The sequence below is a fragment of the Prionailurus bengalensis genome, chromosome B2, assembly GCF_016509475.1.
Source record: "Prionailurus bengalensis isolate Pbe53 chromosome B2, Fcat_Pben_1.1_paternal_pri, whole genome shotgun sequence".
In the NCBI taxonomy this organism is placed as follows: Eukaryota; Metazoa; Chordata; class Mammalia; order Carnivora; family Felidae; genus Prionailurus; species Prionailurus bengalensis.
In genome coordinates, this window is record NC_057349.1 from 98707091 (window position 1) to 98723096 (window position 16006).

General features: G+C 37.1%; 1 protein-coding gene across 1 annotated transcript in view; it reads right to left on the minus strand.

Annotated features, from left to right (window-relative positions):
* Nucleotides 1–16006, minus strand: part of AK9 (adenylate kinase 9) — a 135391-nt gene that overhangs the window by 48844 nt on the left and 70541 nt on the right. The window contains 5 exon segments of the mRNA XM_043592094.1: nt 167–379; nt 6865–6986; nt 7356–7556; nt 8025–8114; nt 14603–14761. Of these exon segments, the coding sequence (XP_043448029.1) occupies nt 167–379; nt 6865–6986; nt 7356–7556; nt 8025–8114; nt 14603–14761 (785 nt within the window).

A 16006-nucleotide genomic window follows, 5' to 3' on the forward strand; every position in this document is an offset into this window, starting at 1 on the left:
TAACTATTTTATGCATATTCCAAAAAGTTCTTGGAACTTAGAAAGTTTCACCATATTGTTAATATCAGATCGGGGACTTCAGTATTAAGTAAAATGATGAAGGTTGGCAGGAAGTCCTTGAACAAGTACTCAGGAGTGATTATTGGGATAGGAGTATTGTTTTCACCTTTAATGGCTCATTATGAGCCACATACTTCTCAGGATGCTCCAGAAACTTTTCTCTAGCCTCAGGACTTGAAAAGTAGTAGATCTTTTCTCGATATTTAGCTGCTTCTTCTATGCTGCCTGGCTGTAGGATGAAGTTTTCTTTGAGAACCACTGGACAAAAGTGCTTGCTATCCCCCAAGTGCCTTCTCTTCTCTTTAATTCTTTCTTCATTCTACAAATATTATTCAGTTTGGAGAACAGTATTATAAATATTTTGATGCAAGACTGAAATGTAATTAAAAAAATAATGCATCTTGAATAATACTTAACCCATAATAAGATGCCTTTAAAACAATCCACAATTTTATGTGTATCCTTCCAGACCCCTTTTTCAAAGTACATCTTACTGATATACATATAAAACGAGACATATATTTAGACACAAATACAGTATTTAAAAAATACCAGTGGAATAATACTTTACATGACTACTCTACAACAGACCTCTTTTATTCTCCAAAACAAGATATAATGAACAACTTTCTGTAAAGGATAAAACATGAGACTAATCTATACGTTTCTTGCACCATTCTTGTTCAATTTTTGTATGAGAGGTATGTAAACTTTAAATGAGTTGGGAGGTATTGCTATTTTTCTGTGATGTGGAAGATTTTAAACAACATAGGAATTATCTGATCAACAAAGGTATATTAGAAATAATTTGTAACTCTCCTCTATTTTTGTTTCTTCAGCTTTTATCATTCTTCTTAAGCAAATTTTAGTAATTCATATTTTGAAAATCTTTTTAATCTTGATGTTAAAATTTATTAGTATAAAGTTCCTGTAATTTAAAACCATCTTGTTTTAAAATCTTGATTATATACCTATTTTTGTTTCAAATGTTATTTGCTTCTTCTTTTTACCTAGACTTCTCAGAAGTTTGTCTATCTTATTACTTTTCCCAGTGAACCAAGTTTTCTTTTTTATTTTTTTTTTTCTTTGAGAGAGAGAGAGAGAGAGCATGCACAAGCAGGGGACGGACAGGGGGAGAGAAACGGAGAATCCCAAGCAGGCTCCATGCGGGCATGGAGGGGCTCAATCTCATGACGGCAAGATCACGACCCCCAGGTGCAATCAAGACTTGAATGCTTAATTGACTGAGCCACCCAATGTCCGCAACTTTTCATTTTTTTGAAATTAGGTCTAATGTTTTTATTTTCTCTTCTTTTTCTATTTTGTTAATTTTTGACTTTACTCTCCTTTCTACTTTCTTTTGTTGTACTTTTTCTTCCAGATTCTTGAGTTGAATGCTTAACTTTTTCCTGCTAATAAATCCACTTAAATTAGGGTTGCCAGACTTAAAAAATAAGAATGTGGTTCCCAGTTTTATTTGAATTGCAGATAACAAATAATTTTTTAGTATAAGTATGTACCATACATAAAAATGATTCTTTTATTTGCAATTCAAATATAACTGGGTATCATGTGGTTTTATTTCCTGGTAACTCTAATTTCTACTTCTGCCATACTGCAAAGCATTTATATGTAATCTTTTTTTTTTTGAAGGGCTAAGGGCTAGAAAAAAGAATATATACATTTTTTATTTTGAAGCTGAAATGTATAATCTCTCAAAATTAAGGATTTTGATAAATCTGAGATAAGGTCACGTGACATTTAAAATTGTGTTGAATTCTTCAATGTTTGTTCTCACTTATATGATTTTTATAATGTATTCAATTATAAGATGCAATTTTATTTAAAAGCATTGTTGAATTTGCAGTAAAAATATATGCTCTCAAATGATACTGAAAGTATAAGTTCTGACCTATGTATATGTCAATATAATTTTGTTTCATGAGAATTTTATTTTACTTTATTGTTTTTACTTAAAGCATTTTTAAGAATTTTATTTATTTATGTATGTATGTATGCATGTATGCATGTATTTATTTATTTAAATTCCAGTATAATTTAAATACAGTGTTATGTTAGTTTGAGGTATATAATATAGTGATTCAACAACTATATGTTTCTCAGTGCTCATCAAGTTGAGTGTACTCTTTTTTTTTAATTTTTTTTTAACGTTTATTTATTTTTGAGACAGAGAGAGACAGAGCATGAACGGGGGAGGGTCAGAGAGGGAGACACAGAATCCGAAACAGGCTCCAGGCTCTGAGCCGTCAGCATAGAGCCCGACGTGGGGTTCGAACTCACGGACCGCAAGATCATGACCTGAGCCAAAGTCGGACGCTTCACCGACTGAGCCACCCAGGCGCCCCAAGTTGAGTGTACTCTTAATCTCCTTAAGTTATTTCACCCATCTCCCTACCCACCTTCCCTCTGACAACTGTTAGTTAGTTCTCTGTATTTAAGAGTATGTTTTTTGTGTCTTTTTTCCTTTGTTTGCTTTGTTTCTTAAGTTCCACATATGAGTGAAATCATGTAATATTTGTCTTTCTCTGACTTCTTCCACTTAGCATTATATCCTCTAGATCCCCCCATGTTGTTGCAAATGGCAAGATTTCATTCTTTTTTATGGCTGAATAATATTCCTCTGTGTGTGTGTGTGTGTGTGTGTGTGTGTGTGTGTGTGAATGTACCACTTCTTTACCCATTCATCCATCAATGGACACTGGCGAGTTTTTACTTCCCTGAATCTACAGGGCTCCTGCTGTTCCCCTTCCTGCTCTCTAATTCTTTTATTTCTTATTTTTTTATTGTTTTTTTTTAATTTTTTTTTCAACGTTTATTTATTTTTGGGACAGAGAGAGACAGAGCATGAACGGGGGAGGGGCAGAGAGAGAGGGAGACACAGAATCGGATATAGGCTCCAGGCTCTGAGCCATCAGCCCAGAGCCCGACGTGGGGCTCGAACTCCCGGACCACGAGATCGTGACCTGGCTGAAGTCGGACGCTTAACCAACTGCGCCACCCAGGCACCCCTCCCTAATTCTTTTAAAATCTCTATCTACCTCTGTCCAAATCAGAGTTCAGGTCACACTAGACTTTTTTCCGTATTGATTAAAACCTGTCCTTACCACTTCAGTGCCCAGTTTTTCTTATCTTTGACAGTGTAAAGTATCTTGTTGTGTTATTTTAATGCATTTCTCCTTCAATTCTACTTTTACTGATATCCAGAATGCTTCTCTTTTTTTGTTAGCATTTGTTTTTTATATCTCAATCCATTTGAGTAATTAAAAAAAAATTTTTTTTTTTAGTTAATTGTAAATGTCTTACATTCATTGACTCCAGTTTTTCCTTATAATGGGTGGGTCCAGAATTATCTCTAAATAAATTTTAGAAATAGAATGTGAGGTATGTGTGTAGAGGCAATGTGTGGAGTGTCTTGGAACAAGGGATTCTGGGAAAATGGTGATATGAAGACATTCCCTTCCTTTCTCTTAAACTTAACTGCTGGGGCAGGCAACTGGTATCCATAAACATTCTAGGGGAGGGAACTGTATGGCATTATTTACCACTATGGGCTGGATGAGTGCATGGAGACAAACATCAGAGAGACAGAGTATTAAGATGTCAAGTCCTAGGAGGAATTTTGTTTTCCTGAATTTCTGGATTTCCTGGGGAATGTTAGCATCAGCAACGACCAGGGAATTGCTTGTGGTCTCTCTGGTCCACAGAAGACCAAGAAGGAGTTGTATGGGTGGGAAGAGTCCTCCCCAAACCTGAATCTGAGCAAGTATGAGGAATCTGGGTAACGTGGGCTTGTCATAGGCACACATAGCAGTCAATATATGCCCTATCTGCCTCTGTACTCCTGACCTATGGGGAGAGAAGTCACTTTGCCTTTTATAATTTTTGAGAATGTTGTCACCTAAAGCACTCCAGCAACAGTTCTGAACCCTACTGAATACAAAAAGAAAAAGAAGAAAGAAAACCACCACCCATCTAAGGGAGCCTAGTTAACTGAAAGTTCAGTCAGATCAAATAGACCACAAAACTTTGCAACACAGATGGAAAGAACCCAATCTCTGAGGAGAAAATTGATGAGGACATTAATAGAAATGCAAATAAACAGTAGAAAGAGTTCATGGGCACCAACAAAATACATAAATGAGCCTAAGAGAAGAGTGACCACTTGTGGTAGAAAAATGGCCCCCAAAGGTCCCCAGAACCTGTAAGAACCTCATATGTGATTAAGGATGTTGAGATGGGAAGATTATCCAAGTGGGCCCAATGTAATTACAAAGTTCCTTATAAGAGAGAGGCAAGAAGGTCAAAGCAGAAGAGGAGATAACATGATGGAAAGCAGAGGCTGAAATAATGTGCTTTGAGGATGGAAGAAGAAGCCATAAACCAAAGAATGCAGGTGGCATCCAGAAGCTGGAAAAGATAGGAAAAGTTTTCTCCTCTATCAGAAGGAACATAGCTAATACTGATTTTAGCCCTGTAAGATTCATTTCAGAGAACTAACCTTGAGAACTGTATGATAATTTTGTTATTTTAAGCCACTAACTTTGTGGTAGTTAGTTATAACAGCAGTAGGACCCCAGCGAATGTCTTAAATGAGAAGAATGAATGGAAGACATATCTATAAAAATGTGAACAAAAAAGTGCAGAGTTGGAGAATTTGAGGGAAAAGATACAGATATTTGGAGGATAGATCCAAGAGACCTAATTAGTATTAGGTATTATGGAAGAAAAAAAAGGAAGAGATGGAAAAGAGGCAATAATTAATTTCCCACAGATACAGAAAGACATAATACACAGATTTAAATGCACCCGAAGTATAGGCAAGATTGATAAGAAAAGAGAGACACTTGGGCCTATCTTGGTGTGATTCCTGAACTCTGGTGTAGCAGTAGAACTATTGTTTCTTTTTGTACTTTCTGGTTGGTAAAAGGGAAATATCTTTGTTGTTGATTTTTCCTAATGTGAAAATTATATATTTCTAGTGTTAAAAAATCAGATAATATATTTAAAAAATAAAAATTGCTTGTAAGTTCATCATTGAGATGTAACCACCATTAATACTTTTAACAGCTTGACTGAGGTATAACTAACATTAAAACACTGCACATATTTACAGTATAAAATTTGATAAATTTTCACACAAGTATTCATTTGTGAAACTATCACCACAACCAGGATAATGGATATATTCATGAATACCAAAAGTTTGCTCACACTTCTTTGTAAAATCTCTCCCTCCTGCTCCTATTTGCCTCCCACCTGCCCCATTCCCAGGCAACCACTGCTCTGTTTTCTAGCACTATAATTAGTTTTCTAAATTTTTATGTAAATGGAATCATACAGGATGTATTCTTTTTTTGTTGGGCTTCTTTCTCTTAACATAATTATTTTTAGTTTCAGCCAGGTTATTGCATGTCAATTAGAAGGGTGGAAATTTCAGTTCTACCACCCACCTTCCAGGTGGGGTGGGGGAGAGGGGATGGAGGTTGAATCAGCCAATGGCCAAAGACTTAGCCAATCATGACTATATGATGAAGCCTCCATAAAAATCCATGAGGACAGCTTTTTGGCCTTTTCTTTTAGAAGAGCTTCCGTGTCCTACCAAGCAGGGCCCCAAGCTCCACAAGGACAGAAAGAAGGTTCTTTGTTCACGACCTTGTCCTATGTATTGCTTCATCTGGCTGTTGATTAGTATTCTTTATCTCATCCTTTAGTAAACTGATAAATGTAGGTAAGTGGTTTCCTGAGTTCTGTATGCTGCTTTAGCAAAGTAATTGAACCTAAGGAGGTTATTGGAACCCCTAATCTGTAGCCAGTCAGTCAGAAGCACGGGAAATAACCTGGGGCTGTGACTGGCATCTAGGTTGGGAGGGGGGAGCAGTCCTTTAGGACTGAACCCTTAACCTCTGGAATCTCCAAGTAGACAGTATCAGAATTGAAGTGAATTCTCAGACCCTGCTGGTGTCTGAGAACTGCTAGGTGTTGTGTTGGGGAGGACCTCCTCTCATGTTGGAACTGGGTCTAGGAGCCTCAAAAGAATTGATAAAACCTATGGGGCTCCTGGGTGGCTCAGTGGGTTGAGTGTCCGACTTCGGCTCAGGTCATGATCTCGCAGTTCTTGAGTTTGAGCCCCGCATCCGACTCTGTGCTGACCGCTCAGAGTCTGGAACCTGCTTTGGATTCTGTGTCTCCCTCTCTCTCTCTCTGCCCCTTTCCCACTCATGCTCTGTCTCTCAAACATGAATAAATGTTAAAAAAAATAAAAAAAAAAGAATTGATAAAACCTAAAATTAAAAGAATCACTTCTTATTTTATTATTGATAGATACCTGAATTGTGTGGCTATCAAATGAGAATGTTTATCAAAATTCTCTTGCTAAGGGAATAGTTTAATGCCTGAAAATGACTTGTTCCACTTGAGAATACTGCTACTTATTATCATACTAGCAGCCTCCCAAAGAGGCCATTGCTACCTGTTTTTTACATAAAACGCCCACTTCTGTTAAATATTTCTGTCTCTAATACCTATAAATGTTTTCGTGGAAAAAATTTTGTAAAGATTTTCCTTTTCTTTTTTCATGGGTGTAAAATATTGTCTAACTAGCCCTGGCATTTCAGGGGTCAAGCAAAGGTGGGTAGAGGCAAAGTGTGTTGAAAATGCTTATTTATAACATTGAGGATGCCTGCTTGTTTTCTTGGGGTCCAAAAGTGCTAGTTACCACTCTGGATATGTGCACTTTCAATGATGTGACCAATGTGAATGAGAGGTAATAAAGGAGTCATATACCTCTTCCTCTTCTTCCTCTTCCTCTTCTAGCTCCTCCTCAACTTCAGCATCAGCCTGATAGTCTTCTGTTTCTTCATCATAATCTTCCATAGTTAACTCCCATCCTGCATACTGGAAGGGTTCTGTAAAAAAAAAAAAAAAGATGTAACTTTTGGGAAGATATTTTTAGAATAAAAGGATATTAGCATAAAAAAGTAGTCAAAGATTAGGAAATTTGATTATAATGACTGATCTTAGTTTAAATGTGTATGCAAACAGGTCTTCACAAATTCTTTAAATGACAACAGGCCAATTTGGCCAGTGCTTTGTGCCCCGGAACTGTTATGATTGGCAGGTGCCTGCAAGATGAGGTTGCTAAATATTTTAAATATCAACCTTGAATATACTGAATGTTTTACTTCCTAAACCATCAAGAAAGACTTTAAACTTTTACGGTGCTTTTAATAATATTACCTGCTCTTGACAATAAATGTTATGATTGTGGCTCTTACTTTCCATAATCTCAACTACTTTTTGAAGTAGTTCCTCTGGTGTTTTGTCAGCAATCTCCAAGTTTAAAATTTGAACGAATGACTCATGGATTGCTGGTTCCAGCTGTTTCCAGCCAAAGTTGAAATTTTTAACCTTCTCTTTAATTGGCTCCATTTCAGGAACATCAGGATAAGCATCTTCTGGAAACTCAGGGAGTACAACTTTTGAGTAAAGGTTAAAGGAAAGAAAAAAGAATCTTCAAATATTGTATCTTTAGACATATTGTGAAAATAATTTATACTTTATAGTATTTTAAAAACATTTGAAAGAAATAAACTTAGTTTTCTAATTAATAATATTACACTCACAAATCATATTTTAATTATGCTTTGTTTTTTATAATGGCTTAGATGAATTATTAATAAAATCAAAATTATTTGGATAATTATTAATAATTTCATATAGCAACTTTAACTGTTAATGTATAAAATAAAATTTGATGAAAAACAGTACTATAAGTTGGCTACATATATTTTTAATGTAATAAGCTAAGTTAATACATATCAACTGGTATACAACATAGAAAAAAATAAGTAGGAAATTGGTACTATGCCTAAAATAAGGGACTACGCCCTTTGTAAAAGAATTTGAAAAGTACTTTCACACAGTAAGTACTTTTATAATCTAACCTGTTTCAGACAATTCTTTAATTTCCAGGGCCTCTTTGGATCCTTTTGAAATGTCTGTTCCAACTGTAGTATCCTCCCCAGGCTCAGATACTTAAAAAATAAAGCTAATAGTTAGTGTTTGAATTTTAAAACACTATTCCTTTATGAAATTTTTGGCACAAAGAAAATTTCAAAACACAGCTTAATTGTGTATACTATGTCTAAGTGAAAATACAGTTCCTGTTAGGTAAAGTATGGCTTAAAATATTTAATAATATAGAGTGAAAAATGAAGAATATTTAAAAATATATAAAAGGACATTGACCGGGGCGCCTGGGTGGCGCAGTCGGTTAAGCGTCCGACTTCAGCCAGGTCACGATCTTGCGGTCCGTGAGTTCGAGCCCCGCGTCAGGCTCTGGGCTGATGGTTCGGAGCCTGGAGCCTGTTTCCGATTCCGTGTCTCCCTTTCTCTCTGCCCCTCCCCCGTTCATGCTCTGTCTCTTTCTGTCCCAAAAATAAATAAAAAAAGTTGAGAAAAAAAATTTTAAAAATAAAATAAAATAAAATAAAAGGACATTGACCAAAATAATATACACATGGCACATATAATTCTGAGTGATAACTGTTGTTAAATATTATTCAGACTTCTGTTCACATGGCATCAGACTAGGAGTTCCTGATATTTCTTTTAATTTCTTTTTTTTTTAACATTTATTTATTTTTGAGAGAGAGAGAGACAGAACATGAATGGGGGAGGGTCAGAGAGAGGGAGACACAGAATCTGAAACAGGCTCCAGGCTCTGAGCTGTCAGCACAGAGCCTGACGCGGGCTCGAACTCACGGACCGCGAGATCATGACCTGAGCCGAAGTCGGCCGCTTAACCAACTGAGCCACCCAGGCACCCCTCTTTTAATTTCTTAATCCACCCATGAAAATGCGCCAAAAAATCATAAAGTGACAATGAAAGACAATGATATATCAAAGTCCCAGCTGTGCGTGTATTGAAGATATAGATAGAACACTATTTTCCTGGATGTTATAAGACATGCATCACATACAGATCCAGCAGAGATGGTTCAAGGAAGGAAGAACTAGTTGTCTATCTTCTCACTTTATAGTCTCCCCTAGTTCTGAAACAGAAATTTTGTGTAGACCAAATATATAACATATTTATGTAATATTCTCTATATAGCTCCATTCTGTAACACTGGAAACTGTTTTCCAAGTTAAAGTAACAGTTGGGTCCTCTTTCTACAGAATTCTATAATTAATACTCAAGGGAGGGGCCCCTGGGTGGCCCAGTGGGTTAAGCATCCGACTTGGGCTCAGGTCATGATCTCATGGTTTGTGGGTTTGAGCCCCGCGTCGGGCTCTGTGGTGACAGTTCAGAGCCTGGAGTCTGCTGCAGATTCTGTGTCTCCCTGTCTCTCTCTGCCCCTCCTCCCACTCATGTTCTGTCTCTCTCTGTCTCTCAAAAATAAATAAACATTTTAAAAAAATAGTCAAGGGAGTAGGATATAGAAGAGGACAAACCTAGGGCTGGTCTGGTGGTGATATGTTTAATTTTAATGTGCTCACTTATCTAAAGAAAAGCATTATAAATCATGATGAAGATAAGAAGAACACCGAGAATATACAGGGACTTCTAAACTGTCTTAGCTTCTCTGGCTAATTACGGACTGAAATAGTCAGAGATGATGAAGATCCAGCGCAGTATAGGAGAGACAGATAAGATGAATATTTACTAAATATCACCACTTGAACTAGGCCAATGCACGTTAACTTTACCTTCAGGTCTATATCTGAGAGTACCAGGCAAAACATTAAAGCAAAATGTGTGTGTGTGTGTGTGTGTGTGTGTGTGTGTGTGTGTATGTGTGTGTGTGTGCATGCACAAGAATGTGTGTGGATTGGGGGATGATTCTTATAAATATTCCACCTATTCTTCCTGTTGGTTTCCCTACTCTACCTGCTAGAGCTCAATATAATCTGCTCCATTCAAGGACAAGTCAACAACAACAACATAATGACAAGGCCCTTGAAAAGATGTTATAGTGAAGGGAAAGAGTTATTAAACCAAAGATTTAGATGAAGAATTTGCTTCATCATAAAATGATCTAAATCATAAAAGAAAAGGACTTCTTTTATGAAGCAGAGTAAATTTTAGAAAATACATGCTCGGTATACTCAAAAAGCACAGGAAGACAACATAGCTTATGAAATAAGAATCATGAAGCAAAAAAGAGAGACCAACCTAAGATAAAGGCAGGAATGCAAGAAAGCTAGTTCCAATAAGAAAGCAATGCAAGGAAATGTAAAATGCAATAGCAGATTCAAATATGCATCAGGATAGAGGCAATAAGAAGCAGAAAATAAATCTCAGGTGGAGAACAACAACCTTCCAAAGAATACAGAGAAAAAGAAAAAAGACATCAAAACTATCAGGGAAAAGATTAATGTGGTTGAGAAACAGAAACTAACCAAAAATAATAAAAAGTAATCCTGAAAAAGGAATCTGAAGCAATAAATGAAGGTATAATTGAAGAAAACCATTTTAAGCTAGACAAAGACTAGTATGAAGATAAAAAGAGCTCACTGAATTCCAGGAAAAATCACTCACATACTAGCAAAGTTAAAAAACATACTGGTATTGAAGAATGTCTTCTGAGCATCTCTGCAGAAAAGAAAAAAGAACATGGGGGTGCCTGGGTGGCTCAGTAGGTTAAGCTTCCGACTTTGGCTCAGGTCAAGATCTCATGGTTCGTGGGTTCAAGCCCCGCGTCAGGCTCTGTGCTGACAGCTCAGAGCCTGGAGCCTGCTTTGGATTCTGTGTCTCCCTGCCCCTCCCCCCATTTGCGCTCTGTCTCTCTGTCTCTCTCTGTCTCTCTCTCTTTCTCAAAAATAAACAAACATTAAAAAAAAAAAAAGAAATGTCCCAGAGAAAACCTTTCTCTTAGGCTTGAGTCCAATCAAGTCACAGGTCAAAACAAAACAAAATACCATGCTTAGGAAAACTGAAAGGAAATATATCAGAATATTAAATATTTGTTGCTTCTTGCTGGCAGGACTATGGTGATTTTCTCCCATCTTTCTATTTGTATGTTTCCTATAATTATCGTATCATGTCAAACTTGACTGGATATCTGAGTGATTTTTAAATACACAATTTAATGTCAATTATATCAGAACTATGAACACTGTCTGAGAGACATTTTCTAAATTTCAACTTGTCTATATTCTATTCGATATATCAATTCACTGTGACCTGTGGATACAGTATGCAGCTAAGTCACCCTTCAGTGTAAGTTTTCAGGACCACGTTTTTCTTAAGTACAATACCGACCTTTTTCCATGATGTAAGGCAACCATTAATAAAACTTTTCTTTAGCCTAATTTTTTTCCCCTATGACAGTTCTCAATTGTGAGCAAGTATAAGAATCACCTGAGGTGTTCATTAAAATATAGATTCCTAAACTCCATCCTATACTTGCTTCAACCAGGACTTGGGTGGAGCTTAGGAGACTTTAAAATAAGCAACTTAGCTTTAAAATTCATATTTATTTCAATTCCAGTGTAGTTAGTATACAGTGTTATGTTAATTTCAGGTGAACAATATAGTGATTCAACAATTCCATACCTTACTCAGTGCTCATCAAGATAATTGTACTCTTCTGTATTATGTTAAAGTGAAATAAGTCAGAGGAAGAAAAATATCATATGATTTCACACGTATGTGGAATTTTAAGAAACAAAACAGATGAACGTAGGGGAAGGGAAGCAAAAATAAGATAAAAACAGAGAGGGAGACAAACCATAAGAGACTCTTAAATACAGAGAACAAACTAAGGGTTGCTGGTGGGGTGTTGGGTGCGGGGATGGGCTAAATGGGTGATGGGCATCAAGAAGGGCACTTGTTGGGAGGAGAACTGGGAGGAGCACTGGGTGTTATATGTAACTGATGAATCACTACATCCTATCCTGAAATCATTATTACACTGTATGTTAACTAATTTGGATTTAAATTAAAAAAAAGATAATTGTATTCTTCATCCCCTTCACCTACTTCACCCATTCCCTCACCCATCTCCCCTCTGGTAACGATCAGTTTGTTCTCTATAGTGAAGATTCTGTGCTTTGGTTTGTCTCTTTTTTCCCTCTTTGTTCATTTGTTTTATTTCTTAAATTCTACATGTGAGTGAAATCATATGGTATTTATTTTTTTCTCTGACAGGCTTATTTTGCTTAGCATTATACCCTCTAGATCCAGCCATGTTGTTGCAAATGGTAAGATTTAATTCTTTTTTATGGATGAATAATATTCCACTGTGTGTGTGTGTGTGTGTGTGTGTGTGTGTGTGTGTGTATGTGTGTGTGTGTATACACACCATATCTTCTTTATGCATTCTTCTATCAATGGACACTTGGGCTGTGTTCATAATTGCCTCCTTAAGTAACTTAGAGGAGAATACTTTATGAAGAAAGAGACCCTTGGATAGAAGAAGTAATCACTAGTTAAACCAGATGCAAGCCCCTCTGTGAAGTAAAATATGGTTTAATATGGCCAAAGAGACCCATTTTACAGAAGCAAACCAGCCCTGGAGAAGCCTAGTCATGTCAACATTGTCTAGAATTGGGCTAGAACTGACCCTAACTAGAATAGGATGCTGGCTTTAGAACATCCAAAGTAGTTTCTCTGGGGGGAATTAATCAGATAGAAGGTAACAACACTGAATTGTCCCATAGACCTATAACATCAGTAAATACTAATTGTGAGCTATTGTGGACACTGGAATTATAGGGATATGTTTGACATGTCATATTTGATGGATGTCAGTTTCCTTTCTTTCTTTTGGTATTTTATGGCCTGTCTTCTTGTGAAAGGTAGGTGGGTAGAAGAATCATCAGTCAAATTGATTAGGTACTGAAGAAAACAAAGAAGTTTCTGGGTAGGAGCTGAAGTCAATAGAGGTGTGGGACTCCTAAAAGGAAATTGTATGTTTCATCCTGCTGGCTCCTCTGTTTGGCACAAGGGATCTGATTTTGTACTTATTGTCTCATAAAGCTAATGCCAATCCTGTAGTAAAAATGATTTATGTTGAACTTGAGATTTCTCACTGTAAAAATTCCTCTTAGTCCTGGTCCTTTTACAGCTAACAGCGGGTTCTCAGCCCTTAATTACTCCAGGCTGGCATGTAGCTGCAGGTATCTGAAGGCCTTTAGTTTGTAGGATTAGTTTCTAATCCAATACTAACCATGCTTGAAAGCATTTATATGCCTCATTCCCACCACAGTGGGGTCCCCTGTCTTGCTGCTTTAAGACACTCTCCTGAGAGTAACTTGCATTGTCCACAGACTCCTTCTTAGAGCCCTGCACGAGTCCACCAAACTGGACCTGTGAGGCAGGGCTGGCTCACAAGTGTGTGACCTGTGCACTTGCACAAGGTCTTTTGCTTAGAATGGCCTCACACTTAGATCAATGCTCTTTGGTTGTCATTTTGAAATTTTAGTAATTTTACCTTTGAATTGTTTTTTTAAGCAAAATCAAAAGGGACTCCAGGGGGACAACAGAAAGTGCATGCGAGTAGAGATACACACAATATGTGTTTCCCATCCCTTGCTCTCAAGTTCTCATGAACATTCCTGACGCCCCATCGTGAGCGTAGAATTCTAAGGGACCTATGTGTGAAGGAGTCATGTGATTGAGTGTTGTGGGGGGAGGGAGGACTCTGGCAGCAATGAGAGACCATGCTTTCCCTTGAACTACAACTTGCTTCAGATACTGAAAGAAGGTGATAGCATTCAAAGAGACGTGAATAATCAAGGAAACTTTCTTACTCATGTTACTTTCCTGTATTAGCTAAACATTTAGGCTGAAAAGGATGATGTAGAGGTAAAGGAAAAAACAGGGCAACCCAGAGTTCCCTTTCTTTCAGTCTTCCCTTAATCATTAGAAAGCTGGAGAGTGTTGATAGAATATATGCGCATATTAAGAAGCAAAATAAAAAGCTGAGCTAGTTTTATGCATGGAACTGATACAGTATTCTGTTAAGAATGAAATGCATATGCATGTACAAGCTACAAAATACAAATTGTATAATTTTGGTGACTCTGCACATGAGTTAAATGCTCTTATATTTCCATTTAAATATGGCATTGTACGACATAAAGATGAACAGTAAAATCCATGCTAATGAATAAAATTTAAAATTTTTATTTAGTGAAAATGAGATTAAATAGCAAACCAAAAGCACCATGACAAATTGAGAGAGAGTCTGTGGAAGAAAAGGAAAAGCTTCATATTTTAGTACATTTAAAGGCACATTTTCCTGCTTTTTGAACCACGAGACTCACATTTTACATAGCTGGCCCTGCTCCTGAGTGCCAGTACCAGGGCAGAGAAGATTTGGCATTTCTATGACATTGTAACCCATGTGATTTGGACTAAATGGTTGCTCTCTGGAAGCTCATGTCACCATTCTTAGCCTGCATCCATTTTATTAACATAGAAAAGACACAAATACACACATGCGTGTGCACACACACACATACCCCGATGGACATAAGTAGAATCAAGGACATAGCCTCAGGAGAGTCTAACCTGATTCAGGTTCTGTTTCAGGGACCTCCGGCACTTGAGGTTCCTCAGGTAAGGATCCCCTGGTCTCCTCGGCTACTTCCAGGGCCTCAGACCCTTCCTGAACTTCAGACTCCTCACCTTCAATCTCCTCTTCAGTCTCTGGATCCGTCTCTTCTAGTTCTAAAAAAAAAAATTAGGAGAAAAAAATTATTATTCGGTTTAGGTTAACAAATATTTAATTGGATGTCAAGGATTCTGATAAGTGCTGAGGCCAAAACAAAGAATAAGGAATGGCCTTGCCCTCCTGGAGCATGGGGTTTAATGAGGGAGACAGATACAATGTCTACATATTTTATCTATTAAAATGTAGTGGTAAAAGATGATAGTCATGTGCTCGGAGTGCTAGGGGAACATGGGGCTAAGGGTTTTAACAGTAAAAAACTGGAAACAGCCCAGAAGGCCATTCAATAAGGAAATGGCTAGAACTGCACTGATGTGGAGCCATTAGCTATGTGTGGCTGTTGAGCACTTGAGATGTGGCTAATCCAAATTGAGGTGTGCTGCAAATATAAAATACACAATGGATTTCAAAGGCTTAGTATGAAAAACTGAATGCAAAGTACATTCAGAAATTTTTGCACTGATTACATGTTAAAAAATAATCTGTGTATATTAAGTAAAATATAATTAATGTCACTTGTTTCTTTTTGCTTTTATGTAGCTACTAGAAAATTTAAAGTTACATATGTGACTTGCATTATATTTCTATTGGGCAGCATGAGGCTAGATTTAACGTATACATGACAGATTTTCTTATACCTAATTGCAAATAATGGAATATGTTGATTCGTATGTCAAATGTAAATTTTGAAAGCATAATTCCAAGTTTTATGGAGTTGCATGTAAATCTTTCAGGAAGAAGATGCGGTGAACAGTGTCAGAAAACCTATCTCCTTGGGGTGCCTGGGTGGCTCAGTCGGTTGGGCATCTGACTTCAGCTCAGGTCATGATCTCATGGTCCGTGAGTTCAAGCCCCGCATCAGGCTCTGTGCTGACAGCTCAGAGCCTGGAGCCTGTTTCAGATTCTGTGTCTCTCTCTCTCTCTGACCCTCCCCCGTTCATGCTGTCTCTCCCTGTCTCAAAAATAAATAAACGTTAAAAAGAAAAAGAAAAAGAAAAAGAAAAAGAAAAAGAAAAAGAAAAAGAAAAAGAAAAAGAAAGAAAACCTATCTCCTCAATTCCTTTTAATATATTCATGAAATTAAAAAACAAGATATTTCTATGCAGATGATATGAGAAAATGAATGAGCCTGTTTTCTGGAGCCAGTTTCCTCCACTGATTACCTTCCAAGACTATCTGGTATGAGATACCTCTGGCATCTGAATGTTAATCTAAATCTGGATGATTAAGCACCCAGAGCAAAG